Below are 25,967 nucleotides of genomic sequence, written 5' to 3'. Positions count from 1 at the left end.
TTCCTTGAAGTGTTCTCTTCATGGTGTGTTCTGTATCTGAGGAGCATTAACTGTGTTGAGAAATGAAAGGCTGGCGACCTTCTGATGTGCTCCTTTCCTGAGGCCAGTCACAGGGCAGGGCTCAGCCTGCCTTAGTTTCCTTACTGTTTCATCTGGGCTTCCGGCAGCTCCAGATCCATTGCTTCTTCAGCTCTTGCTCTGGATACTACCTGCCCTGTGGTCCCTTGTCTCATAGCGTCCTCCAGACAGTCCTTCTTCCTGGGTGCTGCCACTCGACAATTCTTAGCCACGGCCCACTCAGCTGTCCCAGCTGCAGCCCACCTCAACTGCCAGCCTGGCTTATCCACGCCTTCCCTGGCCCTTTGATCCAGGCCTTCTTCCACCTCGCCCAGCCTGTGCTCGCCTCCCTTGCATTGTTCTAGATGCCATCTTACTTCACAGTCGGATCCCTGCTCCCAAACATGCTTTTAGTGGCTTTTCTGCACCGAGAATGTCTTTCTCCTTAAAAATGCTAGCTGTCTCTCCAGACTGACCTTAGTTGTGGTGTGTGCATGGAGTCTCGTGCCTGAGCTCATCTGATCCCTTCCTTACGTTGGACTATGGGATGGCGCGATCCTTGCTGGGGAACACTGGGCAGAAGTAGCCAGCATCCCTGGCTGCAAGGCACTTCTCCAGGCTGGACTGCGTTTTCTCAGTTCACTCGGGCTACGTGTTGCGCTTTCATGGTAGCAGGCATTCACCGAGCATCCTGTGCAGTAGAGGCCTCTCCTGTGATGTGAGGCTTGGGCAGCAAGGCCGCCTTTGTAGGCACATCCTTCTCCAGCCTGTGGGATTCCACCCTCACATTACCCACATTCAGGGCGGGTCTATTTCAGTTACAGCTCTCTGGAAATAGACACACTTACAGGTGTGATTCTGTATCTAGTAGCATAATGAAGAAAATTAACCGTGGTATCTTTATACAGTGAGCATGTTTTCCTCTTCCTGGACCCTCTTGTCTTGGATTCTAAGGGTCTCATGAATTTTCTGTTGGACTTACTCTTTTAAGTCATTCTGTTGTTTTTCCCCATGAATTGTCTTTAGATTGCACTTCTGTTTGTTGTTGGTGTATGGGAAGGCGATTGAGTTTTGTCTATTGATTTTGAATCCAGCCACTTGTAATGTCTCTACTGTAGCAGTGAGATTCTAGATGATTTTGTGTTTTCTATGTAGACAGAAAATAGTTAGATTACTTATTTACTTGTGTGTGTGCATTTAAGGATTGCTAGCTGAATTTCTTCCAGGGATTGAACTCTGTTCTGACCTGGTACCTTTACCCACGGCGTTTTTGTGTCTATGTGTATGGCCTATGTATACATTAGCGCAGGTGCCAACTTCTAGAAGCTAGAGGTTTCCATTCTCCCTTGAACTGGAGATAAGGGGTTGTGGGCCACTGGGTGTGGGTTTCAGCTCCTCTGTGAGAGCAGTGTGTAGTCTCAGTTGCTGAGCCATCTCTCCAGCTCTCATGTGGACATCTTCACTGTGTAAGAGCAGTGGCAGTTTGGAGTCCTTTTCTGTTGGCAACGTGGTATACCTGTGTAGCCATGGCTGGTCTGGGACTCATGCTAGCCCAGACAGCTCTCATTCTCCTGCCGTGTGTCTCCGATGCTAAAGTTACAGGCTCTTAGTACTGCGCCTGCCTAATTGATTCTGCTGATTTTGTCGTTGTTGTTGGTTTTGAAATAGGGTCTCTCTCCACATAGGTTGGTTTTGGATGAAGGTCTGAGCCAGCCTCCCGAGTGCTGGGGTGATGGGTGTGTCCCGTTGTACCCGACTAGTGTTTCCGTTCTTACTGTATTGGTAGTCTTTCTCATGGGGAGTTGTGTAGATGTGCTGTCAGAAGTTTGCTTCCTTCTCCGTTTCCAGGGAATGAATTTAATGCCTTATGACTGAGTCAGATGTAAGAAATGCTTCTCTGTGCTTGTTTTACCGAGTTTGTGCTAGGCATCCATGTTGAGGGCCCCCAGCCGTCTTCCTTTTCTTCATGCTGTGATTGGATTGGATTAAGCTGACTACAGAGTGTGTAGTTGTAGTATTTGGTTTATTAACATGAAGGGAATTGTGCTTCATTTAGGTTATGACCCTTCCTCTCTCTTACTCTGCAGGGAGAGAAACAGGGATGGATGGGGCCAGATGTGCTAAGCCCTGAGCTCAGCTCTCACCCCACCTCCAGATGGGCTAAGCACTGAACACCTTAGCCCTCACCCCACCCCCAGCCTTTTTTCTTTTTTATAGCGCATTGCTGGACTTGATTAGACATGTAATCTAGGTTTACTGTAATACGTACATATACATCTGTTGTAAAAACTGAATCCCGGCCTTCTTGATCTGAAGGAAGCCTGGGGAGATCGAGTCCTTGTGGCTGTTTCCCTTGAGGCAGAGCTGGGAATAATTATTTAAAGCTTCTGCGTGGACTGTGACGCATTTCACAAAGGTATGCGTCCTCTGTAGTGACTTCCCATTATGCTACCATCCTTGCTGGATGCTGTGGGCAGCTAAGGACATGCCAGATGGATGTATCCTCCAGGGTAGAAGTTTATTGTGAAGGTGCCACAGACCACTCAGGATGCTGTTCTTAGAACAGATCTCCCGGCGGCTCTCCAGAGTATTGACCAACGGTGAGCGAGAGCACCACTCTGGCATTTGGACATTTACAGTCAGCTTCTCTTTGGATGGTGGCAGTCAGTCCCATGACATTCTCTGCTGCACAGTGAACCACTAGAACTATTTGAGGGAACACAAACACGGTCTTTGCAGTGCCTATTCTTCCAGTGCTGGTCAGAGGGCTGCGTTTCTGTCATTGTCCTAATACCTGTGTCTTAAACTGGCCTTGCTGCTGGGGAGGAGGAGGAGCTCTTGGCTCTTCCTTCAGTCTTTGCACATATGATTGTCGAGGTGGTAGAGACAGGACTTACTGGTAAATGTGCTGGATAGTTTCATGTCAGCTCGACACAAGCCAGAGTCAGCTGAGAAGAGGGAGCCTCAATTAAGAAATGCCTCCACAAGAGTTGGCTGTAAGCAAGCCTGTAGGTAGCCCACTGTGGGTGGGGCTATCCCTGGGCTGGTGTCCTGGGTTCTAAAGAGCAGGCTGAGCAAGCCATGGGGAGCAAGCCAGTAAGCACAATGCCCCTGTGGCCTCTGCATAGCTCCTGCCTACAGGTTTCTAATGATGAACAGTGATGTGGAAGGGCGAGCCAAATTAACCCTTTCCTCCCCAAGTTGCTTTGGTCATGGTGTTTTGTTGTAGCAGTAGAAACCCTGACTAAGACAGTAAATAATCTGGTGTTGAAGAAACACCAGAAGTTTCAAGAACATCTTTTTGTTTAAATATTTTGAAATTTTATTTTAAAGTATGTATGCATACTTATGTGTACACGTGGGTATACACAGGTAGCCCTGGAGGCAGGAAGAGGCTGTCTGCTCCAGACACATTTTGTGAGCTACCTGACAGTGATGCTAGGAACTGAATTCTTTGGAAGAGCAATATGTGTTCTGAACTACTGAGTCACTCCCCAGCCCCACTGAGAATGTCTTTTGTGAATTGCACCTGAGAATTGCCACGAATTCCTGAAGCAATTCAGAGTAATTTTAGAGGAGCCTATTTTATGGTCTGCCTGCTCTTGGGAGCTCTGCCGGGTCATCTGGCGTGTGATAGCCTGGCTGAGGAAGGCTGTCTTCTTCCTCTGGGTCAGCAATAGCTTTTCTAACAGAGCTCCAAGCTTCTCTGGTTCTAGAGTCAGCAGATTCCTTCTCAGTGACTCTCGCTTGGCTCCTCAGTCTATTGTCTATAATTAGCAGCTACTGTCTCACCTAAATGAGCAGGTGATCATCACTTACCTCAGGCAGTGGGAACTCTAGTATTCTGTGTTCAGAGGATCCTCAAGAAAGTGTTCTTGTGTTTTCTGAGAGCAGATGAATCTTGAAACTAGAGAGAGTGTCCGCTAAGACTGACCTAAGAAAACTGTTGGTGCTCATTGGATATGTTGAGGTTCAATTCTGAAGTCTTCCATATCTAGTGAGTTAATTTTTAAGTTCACTTTAATTTCTAATTTTTATTTGTATATGTGTGTATTTGTATAAATATATGTCATATATGTATGGCTACATGTAGACTCCAGAAGAGGGCAGCTCCTCTGAGGCTGCAGTTTAGAGTTAAGAGCTGCCTGGTGTGGGTACTGGGAATCGAACTCAAGTCTTCTGCTAGAGCAGGAAGCCCTCTTAGCCACTGAGCCATCTCTCCGGCCTTTCTAACAAGAGTGTCTGCACATCTGCTGCTAGAAGCTGACTGTTGACACTACCGAGGTCTGAGCTGCTTCCTTTGAAGTAGTAGTGATTGGACCATCCCCTGAAAAGTGTGCCGCCTAAGATACTTGCACACATGCAGCAGGCTCACTCTCATTTCAGCCTCCACAAGCGTGAAGTCCATTGCTGGGACCTGTATGACTGGGAGCTCAGCAAGCAGTAGCTGGCAGCATGTTTAGGTAAAGCGTAAGCCAGCCAGGTTTACCAGTGACTCCTGCTGTTTTCATATTCCATGAACATGGCTTAAACTTCAGCACTTCAGTGTTGGAAGGTGAATTGTTTATCATTAGTTTCTTCATGATAGCCACCGTGCTTATGTCTCCATTGACTTTTTGCTGGTGTACGAATTCCAAGCTGCTCTGAAATGGAATACCAAGATTCCCATAGTAAGAATGGTCTCCTGTTAGGAGCAGGATCGTCTTTAGTTAGTCACTGCAATGTCAGGACCACTTTTGTTTCAGCAGCTCCAAGTGCTTCTTTCGCATTCTTGATATCCAGTCTACATCAATGAATCCAGCTGACTATTGATGACTGTCCTTCTGCACTTGTGAGCCTGAAACATCTGGCCAGGAGGGCGACGTCTTTCTGGTGAGTGCCAGCAAATCTAACACAATGGAATACTTGACTCAAAGGCTAGCCTAGTTTCACTCTGTTAGGAGAGTCCAATTGTAAGTTAAGGAAACCGTCACATGCATCTTCCTTCCAAAGAACCTTCAGCACGTGCTTACCAGATGTCTGAGAGAACCCCTTGGTGCTCTGGATAGGCCTAGCATTTTATCTGAGGTAGTTAATCTTGCTTGCTAACTTAATTGGATCTAGAATTGCTTTTGGAGATGAGCAAAGCAGCTTCTAGGTGTGTGTCAGTTATTTCCAGGAAGGAGTAAGTAGAGGTGAGGCTCAGTATGAGTGCAGGTGGCACCATCCCATAGGTGAAGTAAAAGGGGAGAGGAAGAAAACTTTTAACTGCACAAATAGGCATTCTCTTTGCTTCCTGACCACCATGACATGAGCTGTTCTGTCCTGCTTTGCTTCCCCATCACGAGGAACTGACACTCCTGAAACAGCTGGGTAAAGGGATCCTGTTTGAAGTGGTATGTGTCAGGTGTATGCTGTGGTGCTGAGAAGGTGACTAATTTTTTTGATGGGGGCTTTCTTGTTATAAATATTTGCCTCTGCCACCACAGAAGACATAGGCACCTACCCTGTTACCCCATCTCACCCTCTCGCACTGCCACGCTGACCAGCAGGGAGGGCTGGCCTTGTCAGTTGCCTCCCTTCTTGTCCTTGGCTATGGCTTCTGCCAATGCTGGGGGTGGAGTTGACTGGATCCTGTTCCCAGGTGTTGTCTCTTGGATGAGCTGCTGGAAGAGTGAGGAAAACAGAAAGGTCTTAGCTCAGATTGTGGCTTTAGGGCACAGCTAGTAGAGAAGCATTTCGCTGCCAGAAGAAATCATCAACATTAGCACTTCTAATGCTTTACTGCACTTCCTTGGATATGTTCTTAGACCTTCTCTCCTAGAGAGAGCTGTCGTTTTAAGGGACTTGTTTGATTCTTTTAGAGCTTGGTATAGTATTTGACATTTGAAATATGCCAGACATCCTCTTTGAGACAGTTGCATTCTGGTTCCAGGACCACTGGTTTTCATAGGAGCCTTGAGGTTCCTTGGATCCTGGTCTGTTAGTTAAGCTGTCCCATGTCAGCTCTCTCATCCACACATGGGGCAAGTGATGGGACAAGCGAGAACTGAGTGGGGAACTGTAAGGTGTGTGGCGTGATGCTGACACATACATACACAGCAGTGCTTAGTGAGTGTGTATGCTTAGTCATCATCTAGAAGGAGGGAACTTGGTCATGCCAGACCCCAGGAGGTGCTGCAGTTGACGTAGGAAAGGGAGAAGCAGCCTGCTTCTTCCTTGTGAACAGTGCAAACATTCAGGCAATGGTTTTGGCAGGGACGATGCAATGTATGTATTTTGCTTTTCAGGCTACTTTTACCACTTGATACAGATTTCCTAGTTTTATTTTTTCAAAATGCCTGATGAGAATTCAGTTTTCTGGATGTGTCATAGTTTATATGGCCTGCTCACTAAGTGGGGAGGATGCTTTCTTTTCCACTCATACAGCGTGCAGCACATGGCTGTACATGCTTTTCACTTACACCAATTTATCTTCAGGGTACAGGTTTCAAAGAATAAATTCTATAAACTCTTTTGGTTAAGTTTAGCTATTCATTTTTGTTTGTATATGTTAACATTCTTAAAGGGTCTTAGTTTTGAAAGATAATTCCAGTCTTAATAGAAAGGTTTCTAGCACAGAAACTATTACCCTATACCATTCAACCGAGTTCTCTCGAGTAAGCTTTCCAAGTGGTTCATAGCCATACCCCTTTCACTATAAGTACCCCGATGCACGCTTCTTCAGGTAAAGGATGTGCCCTCCTGCATTACTACATATAACAGTCATTGAACATTAGGAAGTTAAATTGACTAATGATATTATCCAGCCCACAGACTTTTGGAACGTACTCTGTCAGTAAAGTGCTTGGTAAGGAGAGAATCATGGCCATATTGTAACTTGCTGCTTTTAAGGGAGGCTCTCAGGGAAACCACGTAGCTTTCAAGTGTAGCTGAGTGTGGTCCCAGACTTGTGATCTTCCCTGGCTCTACATCCCCTGTGCCGGGCTCACAGGGTGCGCTACCACAATTGGCTGTTTGGTGTATTACTTTGGAATTTTGATAGGTATTTACAGTTTACTAGGTTGAATGGATTTATTTGGAATTCCTGTTTCTTAACAGTGTTTTTAAAGAGATTATTACCAAAATTTTGGGGCTGATAGGCCAAAAATGGTAATATTAAACTTATTATTGCAATTTTAAATTTATATTCCTTCTAAGGAATAGGGTGAGAGCACCACCCTACACGTTGAGCACCTGCGTATTTGTGTTGGATTGATTCTGGTTTATTGACCCTTGTACTTTAAATAAAAATTATAATATCTTTCATCTAAATGGTACAAATTCTTCTAAGTTGCTCTTTTATGTGCTTGGGAGGAATGTTTTTTGTTCATGAAGCTAAGTTTTTCAAGCATTTTCTGCATTTGACCCTTGCAGCATTTATATGGAACAGTGTGGCAAAAACATGGCTTTCTCTTTAAAGTTTTAAATTACGTTTGTCTGTCAGTGTACTTGTGTAAGGCTGTGTGTGCAAGGGTGTGCTTGTGGAGTTGTTTCTTCCCACCATGTGAGTCCCAGTGATTTGAAATTATTTTTCTTGGCCACGGGTACTTTTGCCCAGTGTGCCATTTTCTGCTCCGAGCTGCCTAGATCAATATTGAATATGAGATCAATACTGAATATGAGATCAATACTGAATATGAGATCAATACTGAATATGAGAGTGCTTTTACACCTCTAAAGTGCTCACTGGTCTGAACACTGCTCATCACGCTGTTTGCACTTGCGGGATTCCAGCGCCCCCTTTATTTCGTGTCACCCTCCAGCTCTGTGGTCCTTTGGAGGGCGCTCTACTCCCCTGCTCTGCCACGTTGTCACTTTATATTGATAAGGCAGTCTCCTCTTTTCCTGGCTGTGGACTTATTTGTAAAGGTTAAGACTACATGCTGAGTTGTAAAAAATTAATTTTCATCTTGGAAAATGTGATTACTCTCCTAAATGTCTGCGTGTATTTGAAGAAGACGGTGCCTGCCCAGGTAGGGAGGGAGGCTTCCCTACTTATGCTTCCCTACCTCTAATGTAGATCTTGTTCTCCAGATCTTTCTACTTCCTGGAATTGGAAGTTTGGATTCAGTTTTTCGTTTTTCCCCACCCAAATATATACATATTATATTATGAGACAGCCTCTGTGCTGTTGGTTTGCAGTCTCTTTTATAGCCTATTCTTAGACATAATTATAACTTGACTGTATTATGTCATCCTATACTTATCTAGTTATGTGTTTTTCGTGTTTAAAAACTAAATTTGATTTCTAGGGCAACTTAACAAATCTAGCTAAAGATACTGTAACTCTGCTAATATTTCCCCTCCTTTCTTACTTGGTCCCTAGTTTTGTGTTCTGTCTTAATTATTCTTGGAAAGAACAGTATTAGATAAAATGGCTTTTATTCCTTTGGCATATATGGAAAACTATTTTTTTTAGTTTTCAGAAAATAAAAAGGAGATACAAAGTTTTCTTTTTTCGTATACATACAGGTTGAAACCTTTTGAGTTGAAGTTTCATTTACTTGGCTAAATAAAGTCTATTTAATTTATGCATATTCTTTACTGGAATTATTGTATTATTACTATGAATACCTGTTTGATTTCACAGATAAATCTGTCTGTAAATATTTAAAAAGGAGGACTGGAATGGTGGCTCAGTGGGTTAAAATGAGCATGGCTCTTTTAGAGGACCCTACCACCTACATTATGCCTCTCACTGTAGTTCCATGGGATCAGACACTGTTCTGGCCCCTGGGTACTGCACTTGCATATACCACTTCCTGCCGGTGTATGTGTACTTAATTGAAAAGTAGAATCTTTAAAACATACTTAGAAGTTTTTGGTTTTTAGAAACCATTTGTTTCCATACTTTGTTGTTGCTGTTGCTGTTGCTGCTGCTGTTGCTGTTGTTGCTGCAGTTGCTGTTGTTGCTGCTGCTGTTGTTGTTGTTGCTGTTGCTGCTTCTGTTGTTGCTGTTGCTGTTGTTGTTGTTGCTGTTGCTGCTTCTGTTGTTGTTGCTGCACTTGCTGTTGTTGTTGTTGCTGTTGCTGTTGTTGTTGTTGTTGCTGTTGTTGTTGCTGTTTCTGTTGTTGTTGTTGCTGTTGTTGCTGCAGTTGCTGTTGTTGTTGTTGCTGTTGTTGTTGTTGTTGTTGCTGCACTTGCTGTTGTTGCTGCTGTTGTTGCTGTTGCTGTTGCTGTTGTTGCTGCTGTTGTTGTTGCTGTTTCTGTTGTTGCTGTTGTTGTTTTCTGCTAGCAATAGTTCTGATCTAGGTTCAGAGCTGCATAATAGCATCTATGGTAGTGGAAGACAGGCTTCTGCTTTGGTCCATGAATTCCCCACCAGGTTTGCACACGAGCTATGTCTGTGCCTTGACTCTTCCTTCCCTGTTGTTGCTTTGCAGCTGGCCATTTTGTGATTATCTACATGAGCTTCTGCCTGTGGTTTAAGATGCCTGGTAACACCCGAGCATCTTTCTGCTCTTGTCCTTCAAGGTGATCATGAAGTCACTTTTAAACAAATACTCAGCAGTCGAGAGTTTCATATAGGGTGCTTTGAGTCTTACTCTGCTTCCGTAATTCTATCCCAGAGATGCCCTCCCCATTTCCCACCCACTAGACCTCCTGTAAGGTTTCTTTTTATATTACTGTTTGAAGAAAGCCATCTTTCCCTCTCAGCAGCTAATGGCTGCCAATAGCTCCCTGGCTTATGGTGGGCTCCTCTGCCTAACGTCCATCTCCAGGCCAGGGTTGGTCTGTTCGGGGCTGTGCATGTTGTGATGTGACTGCTGACTGTTTTAGGTGTAGATGCCCAGAACACGCAGTTTCCTTACAGTAACTCACCGCCTCTCACACTTTCTGTGTCCCTTCCTCAGGGATCCAGAGTTGGTTAGGTGCAGTTCCATTTAGGGCTGAGCAGTCTTCAGTCTCTTGCTCTCTGAACCATTCTGGAGTTCTCTGACCACACGGGTTTTCATTCTCACTCTGGGCTGAACTGCGTCTGTGATCCCTGATTTGCACACTGCCGCCTGTTAGCTGTTCCAAGTGGGCATTATGAATTGCATCTTCATGGAATTCTAGGGCTTTTTAAAAGATCATTACTGTTGATCATAATGTTATGATCTTACAATGTTAATGTCAGTAACAATAGGACTTGCGTTTTTTCTGTGATGGATCACGTGGTGTCTTTTTGACAGAAGCTTACAGTTTTCTATTGATGCAGTGAGCTACCTTAGCCTGCCATTTCTAGAGGGACAGGACGTTGTAGAACGTTGTGTATGGGGCACAGTAGTTTCTAGGCTGTCTGGACTATTCTCTTTTCCTTGTTACTGCAGGTTCCATTCGTGAGGAGAATGGGGTACGGTGGCATGTGTGTCCCTACTGCACGAAGGAGTTCCGGAAGCCCAGTGACCTGGTGCGCCACATCCGCATCCACACCCATGAAAAGCCCTTCAAGTGTCCACAGTGTTTCCGCGCCTTTGCCGTGAAGAGTACACTGACTGCTCACATTAAAACTCACACCGGCATCAAGGCTTTCAAGTGCCAGTACTGCATGAAGAGCTTTTCCACCTCAGGGAGCCTCAAGGTGCACATCCGCCTACACACAGGTGTGCAAATGCTGGCTCCGGGTTCAGGAAGGGCAGTGGTTGAACTCTCGGAGGCCTTTGCTACCCTCCTCTTCCTTTGTTCATTTGTGACCTTGATCCTCACGGAGCCAAGGTTATGGTTGGAGAGCCATTAGAGAGGTAATATTTAAATGAAGCAGTGGGAGACTGGATGGATGACACTTTAGACCATCAAACCTTTGTGAGGAAGATACATGTATTCAAGTCTTAGGAGGCCTGCAGATCATAAGTGGAGATCCGTACCTTTGTCAGTAACAGTGATAGTGGGATATAATTTGTATATCTTAAATTCATGAAGTATATATACAGTTTTAGTTGAAATATTTTCATTACCTTCCCCTACCCTAAACTCCATATTGACTGTCAGTCATGCACCCAGGGCTCTTGAAGAAGCTACTGCAAGTTGCATGCTTGTCCAGGGACTTCACTCTCACTTACTAGTGTGACCATGGGAGGAAGTCACTCTTTAGAAGGGGTATTGTAGTCAAGGATCACGGGGATGTCTTTATCTTTTCCTTACTACATAGTGACGATTGCCTCTCACTCTTTCTTATGAGATACTGATTGTTGTCTGAGCACTGGGGGTGTGTGTTCTCAACTGCCCCAGGAACATCTGTTCTATTTTAATGGATGTCAGTTGGAGAGGCTGGGCTGACATAGTTTAGATATCTCCAGGATGACTTGTTATTGAGCACACATATTTTTTTTTTAATTAACTTGAGTATTTCTTATTTACATTTCGAGTGTTATTCCCTTTCCCGGTTGCCAGGCAAACATCCCCCTAATCCCTCCCCCTCCCCTCCTTTATGGGTGTTCCCCTCCCCATCCTCCCCCCATTGCCGCCCTCCCCCCAACAATCTAGTTCACTGGGGGTTCAGTCTTAGCAGGACCCAGGGCTTCCCCTTCCACTGGGAGCACGCATATTGTACGACTTAAGGATTTGACCTTAAAGTAGCAGATGTCCTTTCTTAAATGATGATCCATTATGTGTACTAACTTCTGTACGGTAGTACTGTTTCAGAGCAGGACGATGACAGCTGATTGATAAGATATATAAACCTGACCTGGAACAACAAGTAGTCACATAGTTGGAAGAATTTTACATGGACTTTGCTTGTTGTTGACATGTAACTGCTTGAAATAATTCTAAAACATCCTTTTGTTTTATTAGGAGTTAGACCCTTTGCTTGTCCTCACTGTGATAAAAAGTTCCGAACCTCAGGCCATAGGAAGACTCACGTGGCTTCCCACTTTAAGCACACGGAGCTGAGGAAGATGCGGCAGCAGCGGAAGCCTGTAAAGGGTCGGGCCGGCAAGAGCAGTGCTCCTGTCCCCGACATTCCCTTGCAGGAACCAATTCTCATAACTGACCTCGGTAAGAGGGTCCTGGAGTGCTGTGGCTGGTCACGGGCCTTCCTCTGGGATCTGGAGAGCTGTGCCTCTATCTTGGTCTATGCAGGAAGATACTTAAGGCATAGTATTGGTGAAGTCTTCGTTAGAAATTGCTCTGGGGGGCTAGTATGTCACAGTCAGGATTAAAATCCTAAAAACAGTACTGCTCAAATTGTGGTTTGTGTTTTACATAAATAGTGTGAAAGGAAAGTAGTGTTGTATGAGTCCTCATTAAAGAGATCTGTGTCTGTGGGTCCGTCAAGGTGAAGAGGGATTTTAATGTGCACTGCCCAGTACAAGTTGTTACAGTCGTCTTTGGATTGCCATGTGGTGTGTTACACATTACCATTCTAGCTGCTTAGTTGTTGCACTGAAAGAAAAAGGAACATCACCTGTTTCTAAGTTTGTTTTACTGTCACTGATAATAGAATTAAGCCATGATGTGATTGCTTAACGAGTGGCCCCCGGGATGTCTGAGGGCCTTCCTCCTCATAGGTACTCTCCGGTAGCTCTCCAGGCCTCTTTTTTCCCTCTTGCTCTTAAATATCAGCTTCCTGCACGTATGCAATCCGCTGTGCTTACGAGCACAGTTGCCACCTGTCGTTCTAGTCCAGTCCATTCTGAGCACCTTCTTCCCCAAGGCACATCATGCAGGGAGACCTTTTCTGTGTCTGTAGTGACAACAGCCATGCCACGGCCAGGAGAGAATGTGTCCTTGCATTTCTTTCCGTCGAGATGCTGTGTTTTGACTCCTGTCTCAGCAGTCCACAGCATTTGACCAGTTCTGAGGTAACATTTGAAGGGCCTCTTTAATAAGGACATTAATTTCATTCATAAATGCTCCACCTCAATAAATAGTCACCTCACGAAGTGCTCCCTCTTTATTACCGTCCTGCTGTGGATTCCAACATAAGACCTTTTTTATTTTAAAGATTTATTTATTTTATATATGTGAGTTCATTGTCACAGTCTTCAGTTACACCACAAAAGGTCATTGGATCCCATTACAGATGGTTATGAACCACCATGTGGTTGCTAGGAATTGAATTCAGGACTTTTGGAAAAGCTGTCAATGCTCTTAACTGCTGAGCCATCTCTCTAGCCCCCAACATAAGACTTTTGTAGGGATATAAGCATTTTGACTGTGGCACTCATTTAAGTTTTATAGTCAAATTTACACTTTGTGCAGTCTCTATATTATGTAATTTACCTACTCAAGGTAATCTAACCTGAGTAAAGTTAATGCTATACTGTGACTTAGTATGACAGGGGTTAGGGGCATATGGAATTCTAGATCAGGCTGGTGTTAAGTCATAGCCTGACACTGAGAGGGCCAATCTAACCATGAACTTTTCCTTTAAGATTTATTATTTTTAATAGTGTGTGGTGTGGTGGTGTGGTGGTGTGGTGTGGTGTGGTGTGATGGTGTGTGGTGTGTAGTGGTGTGGTGTGTGTGTGTCTGTGTGTGCGCTCTGTGGGGCTACCTGTATTAGTGCCAGGTACCTGCAGAAGGCCTAGCGCTGGAGTTACAAGTGGTTCTGAGCCATCTGATACTGGTGCTAGGAGCTGAACTTGAGGTTTTACACCTGTATTCTATGCTTTTAACTGCTAAGCCACCTCTTTAAGCCCTTTTGAGCTTTTATTTATCTCACATTATGTTATAAAAATATAGAGGACAAAACAATTGAGAAGAGAAACCTTCAAATTCTGAAATGTAGCAAGAAGTTCTCAGAAGGATCAGTGAGAACAGGGTGTGTTCCTTTCTTTGTCTTCTTGAGACAGAGTATCCTGTAGCGGAGGCTGTGGATAGCCTTGAACTTGTTATCCTCATGCTGTGTGCTGGGTTGTAAGCGTGCGCCATCACAGTCAACTCAAGTTTGAAGACAAAATTAATTTTTTGTTTTTTCTGCATACACAAAACCCTGAGGTAATTTTATATAATAATTTAACTACTTCTGTCATTTGATGGTGACCTGTCTGTCATGAGAGAACAGGTGGGGAATTTTCCACTTGTAGCATAATTTTTGGCTTTCAAAATGGCTTATGGAACATTTTGCACTTCAGATTAGGGATCTTCAACCTTTTATCTACAGTTATAGCTTCTTTTTAAACTCTGTGTGTCTGTGTGTGTGTGTGTGTGTGTGTGTGTGTATGTGTGTGTGTGTGTGTGTATGTGTGTGTGTGTGTTTGTAGAATGTATAGATATATGTGCATGAAGATAAATTTGTGTCTCAGCACAAATATCTGGGCTAATTGGCGTGTATATTGTTTTAAACAGAGCATCAATGTTATGGTGGCTGATCTTTGCAGTTTATGACTGCTGTTTTAGTCCGTGTTACACTATACTCAGCACGTTTCTGTTTCATGTCAGGGTTTAGCCTGGTGTATTACAGTGAGTGAGGTGAGTGAGATGTTCTCCACATCCTGTCTCTATGCAGTATTTGAATTATGTTACTGTTTGCAGTAGGGAAGTCAGTTGTATTTTTCCCTAAGCTCCACTTTTCATTGCTATTATAGAAGAGACTTCTAGTTTGCTTTTGCCTTACAGTGAGTAAAATTTATTCGTGCCCTTCTTTGAGGTTAGTGGTTTCCTAAGAAGCCAGAAGTCCAGTAGCAATGAATGACCGACAGAGCCAGCATATTAGGATTTGATGTGTGTTTTGTTTATCCTTGTTTTTTTTCTTTAAAGATTGAGACCTTATAATTAGCTTTGTTTTTATAGACCTTGTCTAAACAAAATTAGCAGAAATAAAAATGAGTATTAGTTCATTTAATGACTCATAGGGTCCTCCCCTCCCCCAGCCCAAACACTGCAGAGTCCTTTTCACAAATCCTATACCTGGAAACCATTTCAGATGTGATTGCATGCAGAAGGGGGATACTGTGCTGTTGTGTACCTTACATTCAGTATCCAGGGAGCCCAGTACATGGTTACAGTAGAGTTCTGTGTTGACATGAGGAAGACGGTGTCACATGTAAAGCCTTGGAATAGGTGTTAAGGGTCTGCATGAAGTATAAGCAGTGAGTTTTAGGAAAAAGATTGGAACACAGCTTGCTCTTCTGGGGAAAGTCAGGAGAACGTGGAATGCCTTCGTAGATGTGTGATTATTAAGTCAGGAGAATGTGGACTGCCTTCGTAGATGTGTGATTATTAAGTCAGGAGAATGTGGACTGCCTTCGTAGATGTGTGATTATTAAGTCAGGAGAACGTGGAATGCCTTCGTAGATGTGTGATTATGCTGAAGAAGTTAGTGGCACTGCTGAGGGGAGGTTGGGCATGGAGCATTGGAGATAGAGCGTTGCGAGTGCCTGCTGAATCTGGACAGCAGGAGGGACAGGCCAGTCTTCCTGTTAATGTTCCAGATAACCATTCAGTTACTGGTGTTTGACAACTACGTCTGTGCTGAATTGTGTGTTTAGCCCAAAGGCATTATCACTTTGTGTTTAAGATGCGCAAACTGAGGAAACCCTTAATTAATAAAAGCATGTAAATCCTGAAATACACAGGTCAATAATCTTACATTCTTTATTTATTTTATTTAATGTGCACGCTTTGCCTGCATCATGTAGGTTGCCACATGTGTGTTGGATCTCCTGGAACTGTTTAGGGATGGTTGTGAACTGCCATGTGGGTACTGGGAATTGAACCTGGGTCTTCTGCAAGAAGAACAAAGTCCTCCTAACTGTTGAGACATCTCTTCAACCCCTAAGTTAGTTATCTTGCCATTTGTAAATACCCCTTTAATAAAACTTCAGAGGAAATGCTGCCTTTGCAGAAACAGAGTGTCCTGTTAGAGTATTTACGCTTTGAGTTTATTATTGTACTTATTCAGTGTTCATATTGAATAAAGAGATTAGAGTCCTGATGTGTGTGTATATGTATGTAAAAAAATGGCCATAGACTCCAGTGTATGTTTATAATAATATACACTCTTCAGGGCCAGACAATAGTTATTGATAAACATTGTACCACAGTGATGGAAATGACTTGGTTAAGTAGATAATAAATCGTGCCATAATTAAAATAGCATTTGTTGTGATGCTGGAGCCTGACTTCATCAGCACTTTTGTATTTACCTTGAGGCAGATGCCTTTGACATAGTAGTGGTGACACTAACACTGAGTCTTCCTGTTGTTTTGATTTGTAGGTCTTATCCAGCCCATTCCAAAAAACCAATTTTTCCAAAATTATTTTAATAATAATTTTGGCAATGAGGCAGACAGACCATACAAATGTTTTTACTGTCACCGAGCATATAAAAAGTCTTGCCATCTTAAACAACATATCAGGTAAGTCTGAGAGAGGTGGGGATTTAGTGTAGGTAGAGATAGAGTGACCTGGTGACTAAGTAGTTAGGATGATGTTGTTACCTATGGTTAATATTTAATTTAACCATAAAATTTTTTGTGACTTTTTTATTCTTGAATATATTCATTTAAATATTTTAGTTGGAAATTACCCGAGTTTTACTTATTTTCCAGTTATATTGTAGTGTTTGCAATTTCCAGTATGTGTCTAAGACTTACTAGTTCTCATTTTAATTAGATTGTTTAACTTTTACAGATGTTCTCACCAGAGCTTAATTCTTGGTGAAATTAATTCACTTAATTCATCAGTGAAAACAAATTGAAATGCGCTCAGGACATGGTGTGGTATTCTGAGAATGGCTCCCTCCCCCAGCCCCAGCCCTGGGAGCTCGAGCTCCCCTCAGGACATGGAGCTTGGTGTCTCTGGGAAGTCCCCTGGCGGAGTCTCAGATTTGCTCACTACAGGACATCTTTTCTGGTTGTTTTAAAGAGTGTCACAGAGTGAAATGTTTTTGATTTTACATTTGTTATCGTGTTATGAACATGTAATGAAAGTGTTAAGGTTTTTACCTGCCTTTTAGGTCACATACGGGTGAAAAGCCTTTCAAATGCTCTCAGTGTGGACGAGGCTTCGTCTCTGCAGGCGTGCTCAAAGCCCATGTTCGCACGCACACTGGACTGAAGTCTTTCAAGTGTCTGATCTGTAATGGAGCCTTTACCACAGGTGGCAGCTTACGGCGACACATGGGCATACACAACGACCTCCGTCCCTACATGTGTCCTTATTGCCAGAAAACATTTAAGACTTCCCTAAACTGCAAAAAGCACATGAAAACCCACAGGTGGGCATACTGCTGTTGCTGACTTCCATGCGCTTGCTAAACTTTTTTTTTTTTTGGTTCTTTTTTCCGGAGCTGGGGACCGAACCCCGGGCCTTGCGCTTCCTAGGTAAGCGCTCTACCACTGAGCTAAATCCCCAGCCCCCACGCTTGCTAAACTTTTAATTAGTGTCCTAATTCCCAGAGCGGGTGGGGAGCAATTAAGGAGTCATTGTCTTTGATGCCTGTGTTGTTTTTCTCATGGTATGTCTCAGCTTGAGAAAGTTGACTGTCTGTCTTAGGGATACAAACAGGTATTTTTTAACTTTTAAATATTTTTTGAGCCAAGTATGATAATGGATCAAGCCAGTAGTCTAAGGACATGAGAAGCTGATGCAGAGGCATTGTTCTCACTTCAACACCAGACCGAGCTAGAGAGCTAGAGCGTAAGAACCTGTCTGCAACAGATAAAGAGACCAAAACAGCCCTAACACATCTCACACCTCCACCCCAACCCCAACCACACACACACACTTTTGTCTCTTTTAAATGAAAACAGGGTCTCACTGTGTAGGTCAGGCTTGCTTCAAAGTCCTTCTTGCTGGGGATTACACACATGGATAACAACATACATGTCTAACGTTTTTACTTTTAATACTGAAGCAATCTATAGTAGGCAAAATGCCTTACTGTAAATTCTGTTTTTTTAGCTGATAGTCAAAGGCTAGCCCTAATATAGTTGGGATGGTGAAGATTTTTTAAAAAGAAAGTCTTAATCTATTCTGTGATTTATATGTTTTAAAGTTTTTAATCTTTTCCAGTGTGTGTGTGTGTGTGTGTGTGTGTGTGTGTGTGTGTGTGTGTGTGCATGGCAGGGGGGAGCTTGTGGGAGTTGGTTCCCTCCTGTTCTGTGTCCTAGTCAGTGGGCTCTGGGGCTAGAATTCAGGTTGCTTGGTTTGAATGGGGAGCCCTTACTGGTCAGTGGCGTGGTATTGTTGCCTTCCGGAGCACATGATCCGTAGATGTGCTGTGAGGCAGAGCTGACAAAGCCCACAGAGCAAAAGACACTGACTCTAACGGCCATTTTGGTTCTGCATGTTGTTTGTTTTTTTTGATGTTTTTCTTACTTGAATGTCTTAAGTCATTTAACACAGTTGACTTGGTTTTGAAATATTTCACCAGGAAGTTACCGGTGCTGCATCATGTTAGTGGTGCCATGTGGTAGACCCCACAGTTACATGTCTGGTTGTGCCCCATTGCGGTCTGTGGAGGCGATTCCGCACTGTGATGTGTTTGGGACCTGGAGGTCCCTGTTGACAGGAGTGTGCAGTGCCATCCCCACTCAGCAGGGTGGACAGCTCACAAGCTGTAGAACAGCCTGGAGCTTGGGAGTTTTGGTATTTTATGGCATGTTAAATGCTATTTTTTGCCAGGAAGTTAGGCCTTTATAATACACTTTGTGTGAAAATGTTGAAAATACAGGTTTTAAGGCCTCTATTGATGGACCTGGTGGTCAGTGACATAGGGACTCCTGAGTTAGGTCAGATGCTTGTGGCCCCTGTTGGTGAGGATTATACTGAGGGAGGACATGACTGTGACGCTGGAGTGTTAGAGGCTGATTAGCCTATCGTACTGCACCGTAAGTGTTGGGCACTTGTCTCTTAGAGCTTTTGTGCATATTTGTACAAAACAAACAACCCACAGAACAAGCATGGCCTCTCTACAGTGGAGCCACCCTGTTATCTGAGCAGGATTCCCTTCAACAGGAATCCCAGGTCCCAAACACACCGCAGCGCAGAGTCACCTCACAGACTTCATGGAGAGGTCCAGCCCATGTTTCCCCTTTTGTCTGTCTTGGAGGTTCCCAAAATTCAACAGACATTTATACTAAAAGCACAGGAGAAAGCCTAAGTGGCCTGAAGCCTACATAAAGAACTAGAGGCAGAAAGCAATACTGAGAGCAGGACAAATAGTCTCCCCCAGGGAAGAGCACCGATGGTTAGTCAGTGCAGATGCTCAGCCATATGTATGTACACACACACACACATATATATATACACATATATATGTATGTATATATATGTATGTATATATGTGTATATATATGTGTGTGTATATATATATACATATATATATATATATGCTACAATTAATTTTTTTAAAAGGCCATGAGATTGAGAGCAAGTGACTAAGCAAGGAGCTAGGGGTTAGAAGGTAGAGAGAAATGATGTAATAATTATAACCTCAAAAATAACAAGAAATACCTTTACAAATAGACATACATGATTATAAAGGAAAATTTATAAAAATGAAAACCAAACACTAGGCATAGCAGTAGAAGCCCCATGAGAAAAGGCTATCAGGGAGGGCGAGCGACTGCTGCAGTGCGGAGACCTGGCTGTGAGGCCGAGATGCACTGCCTGACCACTGGTTCAGGTGTGAGGTCCGTTTGATCTGCAGTCCAGGGACTTGAGAATGGATTCTTGTCTACTGGGAACTGACGAGGCAAGAGTTTGGTGCTCAACGTGGACCACAGAGGAGGCAGATAAACTAAGATTCTGGGGTAGAACATACACGTTACAGCTGTGGGCTTAAGCATGCACATAGGAAAGGGCAGGGGCGACTCATTATCTTAGATTCTTTGTTTGGTAGCCAGCCAGTTAATCAGGTAATTGACGTAGTTTTCTTAAAGTCTTTGGATTCTTTCACTAAAACTCATTGTTCATATCTCTCTTTGAAGATAAATTGTAGGTCCTGATGAATATATGCTGGGTATGTTTTATAGATGTAAATATTGCTAAGAACAACGTTAACATGAGAAAATCAGAAGGGACTGTGCCTCATATTACATGCTCTGAGACAGGACAGTTAGCTGCATTTGTTAGTTGATTTTGCCATTGATAACAGTTTGAAGGATGAACCCTACTTGACTGTTCTAGAGGCTCCATGGTGGTCACTTAGCACCATAACCTTTAAGCCGTACTGATGCTGCACATGATTGGCAGGGGAGACATCTGACAGAGTCTGCTAATCTCTTAGCGCTGAGGAAGCAAAAAGGCAAAGGAAGGGTCAGAAGACAAGTGCCCATCTTGAAAGGCAGGCTTCCTAATTCCTTTGTTCAACACCTTCCCCAGAATATTAGGAATTTAGCAAGGGAATCTGCCATTGAGTAAGTCAGATCCTCCTAATGTAGTCATTTCCTCAAAGTCTCACCTCTGAGCATTGCTATATTGGAAACAGTCTTCAACACATGACTTGTGGGTGGGTGGGCTTTATATCCATACCGTAGCACAAAAACTGCCCCTCCTGGACTAGAAAGGCAGCAGGTGGAAGATTATTTTTAAAGGAGCGTGGCGTATGCTGAAACTGCTCCATTCTGTAGTCCAGGGTACCTTTGAATGAGCTGCTCTCCTGCTTCAGCCTCCCAGTACTGAGCTTCACGTGTGGGCCATTACCGTGGTTCTGTAAACATTATGCATTGTTGTACGTGTGGCTTTGAGTCCCGTGATTGCTGACAGCAATCGAAGGCAACAGGAGATTCTTTTTTTTTTTTTTCTTTTTCTTTTTTTTTTGGAGCTGGGGACCGAACCCAGGGCCTTGTGCTTGCTAGGCAAGCGCTCTACCACTGAGCTAAATCCCCAACCCCAGGAGATTCTTTAGAATCATAAAGTAGTTAACTTTTAGCTAGAATGAAGCCATGACTTCAAAATGAAATAATTGAGAGTAAAAATAGTGTTTTAGTGAATGATATCTTTTGCAGCTGCATTTCGGCTATTGATGTGTATTATAAATTGTTTTGCTTCTCCAAAGATACGAACTGGCCCAGCAGCTCCAGCAGCATCAGGAGGCGTCCTCCATGGATGAGGAAAGCACTGTGGACCAGCAGAGCATACAGGTGTCAGCTCCCATGCCTGTGGAGATTGAAAGTGCAGAGCTGCAGCAGACTCCAGAGACAGTGGCAGCAGACCCTGAATCTATCCTGGAACTGGGGCCACAGCACGTGGTAGGCACAGAAGATACAGCACTTGGACAGCAGTTGGCAGATCAGCCTTTGGAAGCTGATGATGAAGGTACTGTTTGAGGAGCTTTAGCTTTCACATGACCCCAGGAAGGCTTGTGGTTCTGAGACTCAGTCAGGGGACAACCCCAGTGGTCGGTCCTTCCTTCCTTCCTCCCTTCCTCCCTTCCTCCCTCCCTCCCTCCCTCCCTCCCTCCCTCCCTCCCTCCCTTCCTTCCTTCCTTCCTTCCTTTCCATCCTTCCTTTCCATCCTTCCTTTCCATCCTTTCAGTAAGCCAAGGGGGAAGAGGAGCGTAGGCAGGGGGGCAAGATACTTAGGATCGTTGTTTATAAAATGTTTATCTATCCTGAGTCTAAGTCACTTTGTTATGGTAGCTGACCTGCTTGTTTGAGTTCCTGTGAGCCTAGAAACTGCAGTCTCTGGCTCTTAGCACTTCATAAGAAACAATAAACAGAGGGGGATTAAATAATGGATTAATTGCTAGAGCTTTTCCCCCTTGTCCAGATGCCTCTCACTTGTCAGTCTAGGGCGAAGTTTGGAGCAATAAACTTCCATTGACCCAGGAGAAGAAAATCATGCTTGCTGAAGGGAAAACTTTTACACAAGCAAATATGGATTAAACTAATAAATTCATATTAGATTTATACACACATATTCTTACTTTTCCATTCAAACCTGTTGGGCCTGGTTACATACTTATCTCATAATTCCGTACTTACGCGCGCGCACACACACACACACACACACACACACACACACACACACACACACACACACACACACACATGTGGAGCAAGCACCAGTGCAGAAAGAACTCACTCGTTGTGGATGAAAGCTGAGCTCCAATCTTTATTGCATTAGAGAGAGAAAAATGTTCTACACTTTTAATGCAAAATGAATTAAACCCAAGTTTGTAAGAAAAAAAGACTTGTTCTATTTAATAAGACTAAGCCTGCCCTGCTATTAAGAAAAGACCTGTTCTGCCCCATGGTAAGGAGGAGCCTGCTCCTTCTGCTCTCTGCAGCTGCTGCTTTTCCTCTTTCTCTCTGCATTCTGCACATTGCTCTCTTAGTTTTTTAAGTTGCCTTTTAATTTCTAAGTTATTCCACTCTGCATCTCCTTCAAATCGTGCTCTCCCTCCTGCTCTGATGTGATGTGCCCTTGTTCCTGATGGTCCTACTCCTGACGCCTTGCTCCCAATCCTTTACCCCAAGTGCTATGCAGTGTAATGTTTGCTGGTCTTTTGTACCTTTTCTAGGAGAGTAGATCACATGGTTTATTCAAGCATCACTTTTTTTTTTTTTTTTACAAAAGTTCACTAGAAGTTCAAACAAATTTAAATCATAAATTGAATAAGTTCACAACAGAGAATATTTACATGGATATCCATTAAGAATCATTATCTGGCTAAGCATTCATCTCCTGTCACTAGCGAGATTTAAAGGCCGTAACTAAGTTATCATTGAAGTTTTGTGTGGGTAGACCCAGTCAGTATTTTATCTTCTGTCCTTCCACCTATAGTAAATCACTAGGTCCCTTTTTATGACCTTTGGTTAATGGTTTTACAACCTCTTGGAATGTGCTCTAAGTTGCAGATGCCTGCTTTCTATCTCAGAAGCAATTAACTCATGACACTTGAACACTGGCAGAGTTTCTCATTGCAGTGTTGACATCAGAACTTAATAAAAGTTCTATTATAAAAGATCTTAATTACTAATATAATCTTAGGAACTCTTTTATAGACTTATCATTAAGAATTAAGAAAGCATCTCTTTGTCTATGTAGCATCACTATAAGACAGTACACCTTCTGTATTTTTCCTACACCTGCTCAGAAGGGTGGGCTGTACATTTAATAATAACAGGAAAAGTGTATTAATAGCAGGAATCTCTCCTAAAATGAAATCTTCTCGGTCTTGCCTAGAGAAGCAAATCCATCATTAACTTTGACAGTCTATGGCAGAACCATCTCAGGAAGATTGCCTGCTGGTTTTCAGCTTCTCCTTGATAGCTCCTGGCACTGGGGATAATACCCAGAGCATTGTGTAGGCTAAGCACTGCACTCCTGAATCACACAACTGTCCTGCTTGCCTTTTAAAGTCATGGTTTGTGCCAGTTATCTGTGTGTGAGCCGTGACATTCAGCTGTGGAAGCTGCTCGTTGTAACTTACAGTCTGCACGCCGGAGTGCTTCTTACCTATTGTTAGCAGACAATTTGCCAGCTGGTTTATGGTTATGATCTGTGAATGTCCTAAAGTTTATTTAGTCTGTGGGCATGAATGTACACGTTTTATCCCCTGTGAAGCCTGAATTTTACATAATTATTAAGTATAATTACATTTCAGAATATTGACATATTTAAAAAACCTTTTCGAACAATGAACGTTATCTTCCTCTTGTCTTTCCAAAATGAGGATATTAAGTTTTGAAAATTCAGTAGTATGCTTCTGGATGATGAGTCAGCAGATGGGGATGAATCTTGCCTGTGTGTGTTCCTCTCTCTTTGCCCTTAGATGGGTTCGCAGCTTCCCAGGCTCCTCTCCCAGGACACATGGACCAGTTTGAAGAGCAGGGCACTCCACAGCCATCCTTTGAGTCGGCAGGACTTCCACAAGGTCAGTGTGAATTTCAGTAAGCTTGCAAACCAGTTCACCATACTGGGTTTAGCTTGCAAAGCTTTGGTGTTTCTTTGATGGCTCTTGTAAAATTGATGGTTTAAACATAGCAACTGCATGCATTTGTGTATAATATTTTGTATTCTCATAATTCCTAAAAAGTGAATTTTACAGCCATTCTACCCAGAGTCCCTATCCCAGAGGAAGCAATGCGTTAAGGTTAGAATGAACTGGTGTTCACGGCTGGAGTAAAAACCTGTGTCTCAGGGACTTGGACAGGACCCAGCCTCCTACTGCCTTAGCAGAGACTTAGAGCTGCTGAAGGAACGTTCTCCTCTCGCCTCTCATGCGGGAACAGAAACTGGCTCTACACGTCTTCTCTGTAACTGTACTTGTACCCTTTGTGTAACTGGCACTTGCTGCAGAGCTCCTGACCTAATTTCTTTCAGGTTTCACAGTGACTGACACGTACAGCCAGCAGACTTCCTTCCCACCTGTGCAGCAGCTGCAGGACTCTAGCACCCTCGAGTCCCAGGCCTTGTCCACGAGTTTCCACCAGCAAAACTTACTGCAGGTCCCAAGCTCTGATGCCATCAATGTGGTGAGTGTGGAGAAGGGCTGGGTAGTTCCTCAGTCAGCAGACATCTGTCTGTCTTGTGCTGGAATAATTCAGAATGCACTTGCCATGGCATACCTACATCTGGTACACTCAGGTTACTGCATCTGATGCATCATGTGCAAAGCATGGTAACTGTACCTCAGATTAGTAAGCACCATGGCACCTTTGCCATTTTGACTGAAAGCCACCAATTTACTGGTGTATTATATCAGAAGCTGGATTTACTAGTGTATTATATAAGAATATTGCTTTTGTTAGAAGGAAAATAAAATTATTATTGATATGTTAAAAATAAATATTATACAAAACACTGTTTATTTAAATAATAGGCCTTAAAAATAGCATTTTCATTTATAAATAATTTTTATTCTCTTACTCAAGTTAGGGACACTGAAGTGTTCGTTTGATGTTTTTTTTCTTTTGCAAGTTTTTAAATAGTATTTAAAATGACAGCCAAGTCAATAGTTAAAATTTTAAAAATCTCCTGATGTTAGTGGGCATGCCGAAGTCAGGGTGGTTGCTCTGAGGTAGCAGCCACACAGCTCTTAGCAGGTGATGCGACTGATGCCAGTGCATGCTGGGTAGCAGCTCCGCCTTGCTGCACAGCCCTCTGGGTAGAGCCTTGCCGCTCAGCCCTCTGGGTAGAGCCTTGCTGCTCAGCCCTCTGTGTAGGGCTTTCCTACAAGCTGCAAGTGACACAGCCAACTCTGTCCATTGCTCATGGCAGGGGGTGGACAAGTGAGAGAGCAGCTGCTTTCATGCCTGTTTGCTCTCTGTCCAGAGTGAAGTCAGGAAGCATTGAGAAGGTTACGTTCAGTGCTGCTGTGGTGCTGTGGGCTATGGTCCTTTCGTCAGGATGGCTGCTCTGTGGTACTACCTCTGAGAGGTAGAGGTGGCTTTTCTTTGCCTAGGCCTCTTGTGACAAAGAGAAGTCTGCTCTCTTCAGAAGGTAGCATATTTGTTCACACCAGCAGTGTACCTCAGATAACCAACCTAAAGACGGAGAGGGATATCTTCATCACAAATTCAGAGACTTCAGTCAATAACCTACGAGGTCTATTGCGGTGGGCTCTGTGACAGGGCCTGGGATTATCCAGGGGCCATGTGTGGAGGAAGAAAATGCTTACCGTGTGACATCTGTGGGAGAGGGGAAAGTGGTGGGTTCCTATCTCCCCTCCAAGGGCACACCCTCAACAACAGTAGTCTCCAATGGGTCCTCCCCAGGAAAGTTCTACCAGTCACTGAGAGTGTCACAGAGTAGCGCCAATCCGTAGAATATAGGGTGTTTAGTACCCAGTCATGCACAAGTGGGAGAGCGAAGCTGATGGAGGTAACCTCTCTCAGATGAGCCTCTCAGATGAGCCTCTCAGATGAGCCTCTCAGATGAGCCTCTCAGATGAGCCTCTCAGATGAGCCTCTCAGATGAGCCTCTCAGATGAGCCTCTCAGATGAGCCTCTCAGATGAGCCTCTCAGATGAGCCTCTCAGATGAGCCTCTCAGATGAGCCATGTTTGT

General features: G+C 43.7%; 1 protein-coding gene across 16 annotated transcripts in view; it reads left to right on the top strand.

Moving 5' to 3' along the window:
- Positions 1-25,967, top strand: part of Zfp236 (zinc finger protein 236) — a 94,627-nt gene that overhangs the window by 32,477 nt on the left and 36,183 nt on the right. For 13 of the 16 annotated variants that reach the window (XR_015642124.1, XR_015642122.1, XR_015642128.1 and 10 more), the window contains 7 exon segments: positions 10,392-10,664; positions 11,854-12,057; positions 16,223-16,364; positions 16,964-17,224; positions 21,011-21,270; positions 23,732-23,833; positions 24,283-24,434. Coding sequence is in view for 8 of the 16 variants with exons in the window: in NM_001427206.1 (NP_001414135.1) it covers positions 10,392-10,664; positions 11,854-12,057; positions 16,223-16,364; positions 16,964-17,224; positions 21,011-21,270; positions 23,732-23,833; positions 24,283-24,434 (1,394 nt within the window). In the remaining 8 variants the exon portion in view is untranslated. 16 annotated transcript variants of the gene reach the window in all.

This window comes from Rattus norvegicus, chromosome 18 (assembly GCF_021556685.1).
Source record: "Rattus norvegicus strain SHRSP/BbbUtx chromosome 18, alternate assembly SHRSP_T2T, whole genome shotgun sequence".
In the NCBI taxonomy this organism is placed as follows: Eukaryota; Metazoa; Chordata; class Mammalia; order Rodentia; family Muridae; genus Rattus; species Rattus norvegicus.
This window is presented reverse-complemented; position numbering and strand designations above follow the sequence as displayed.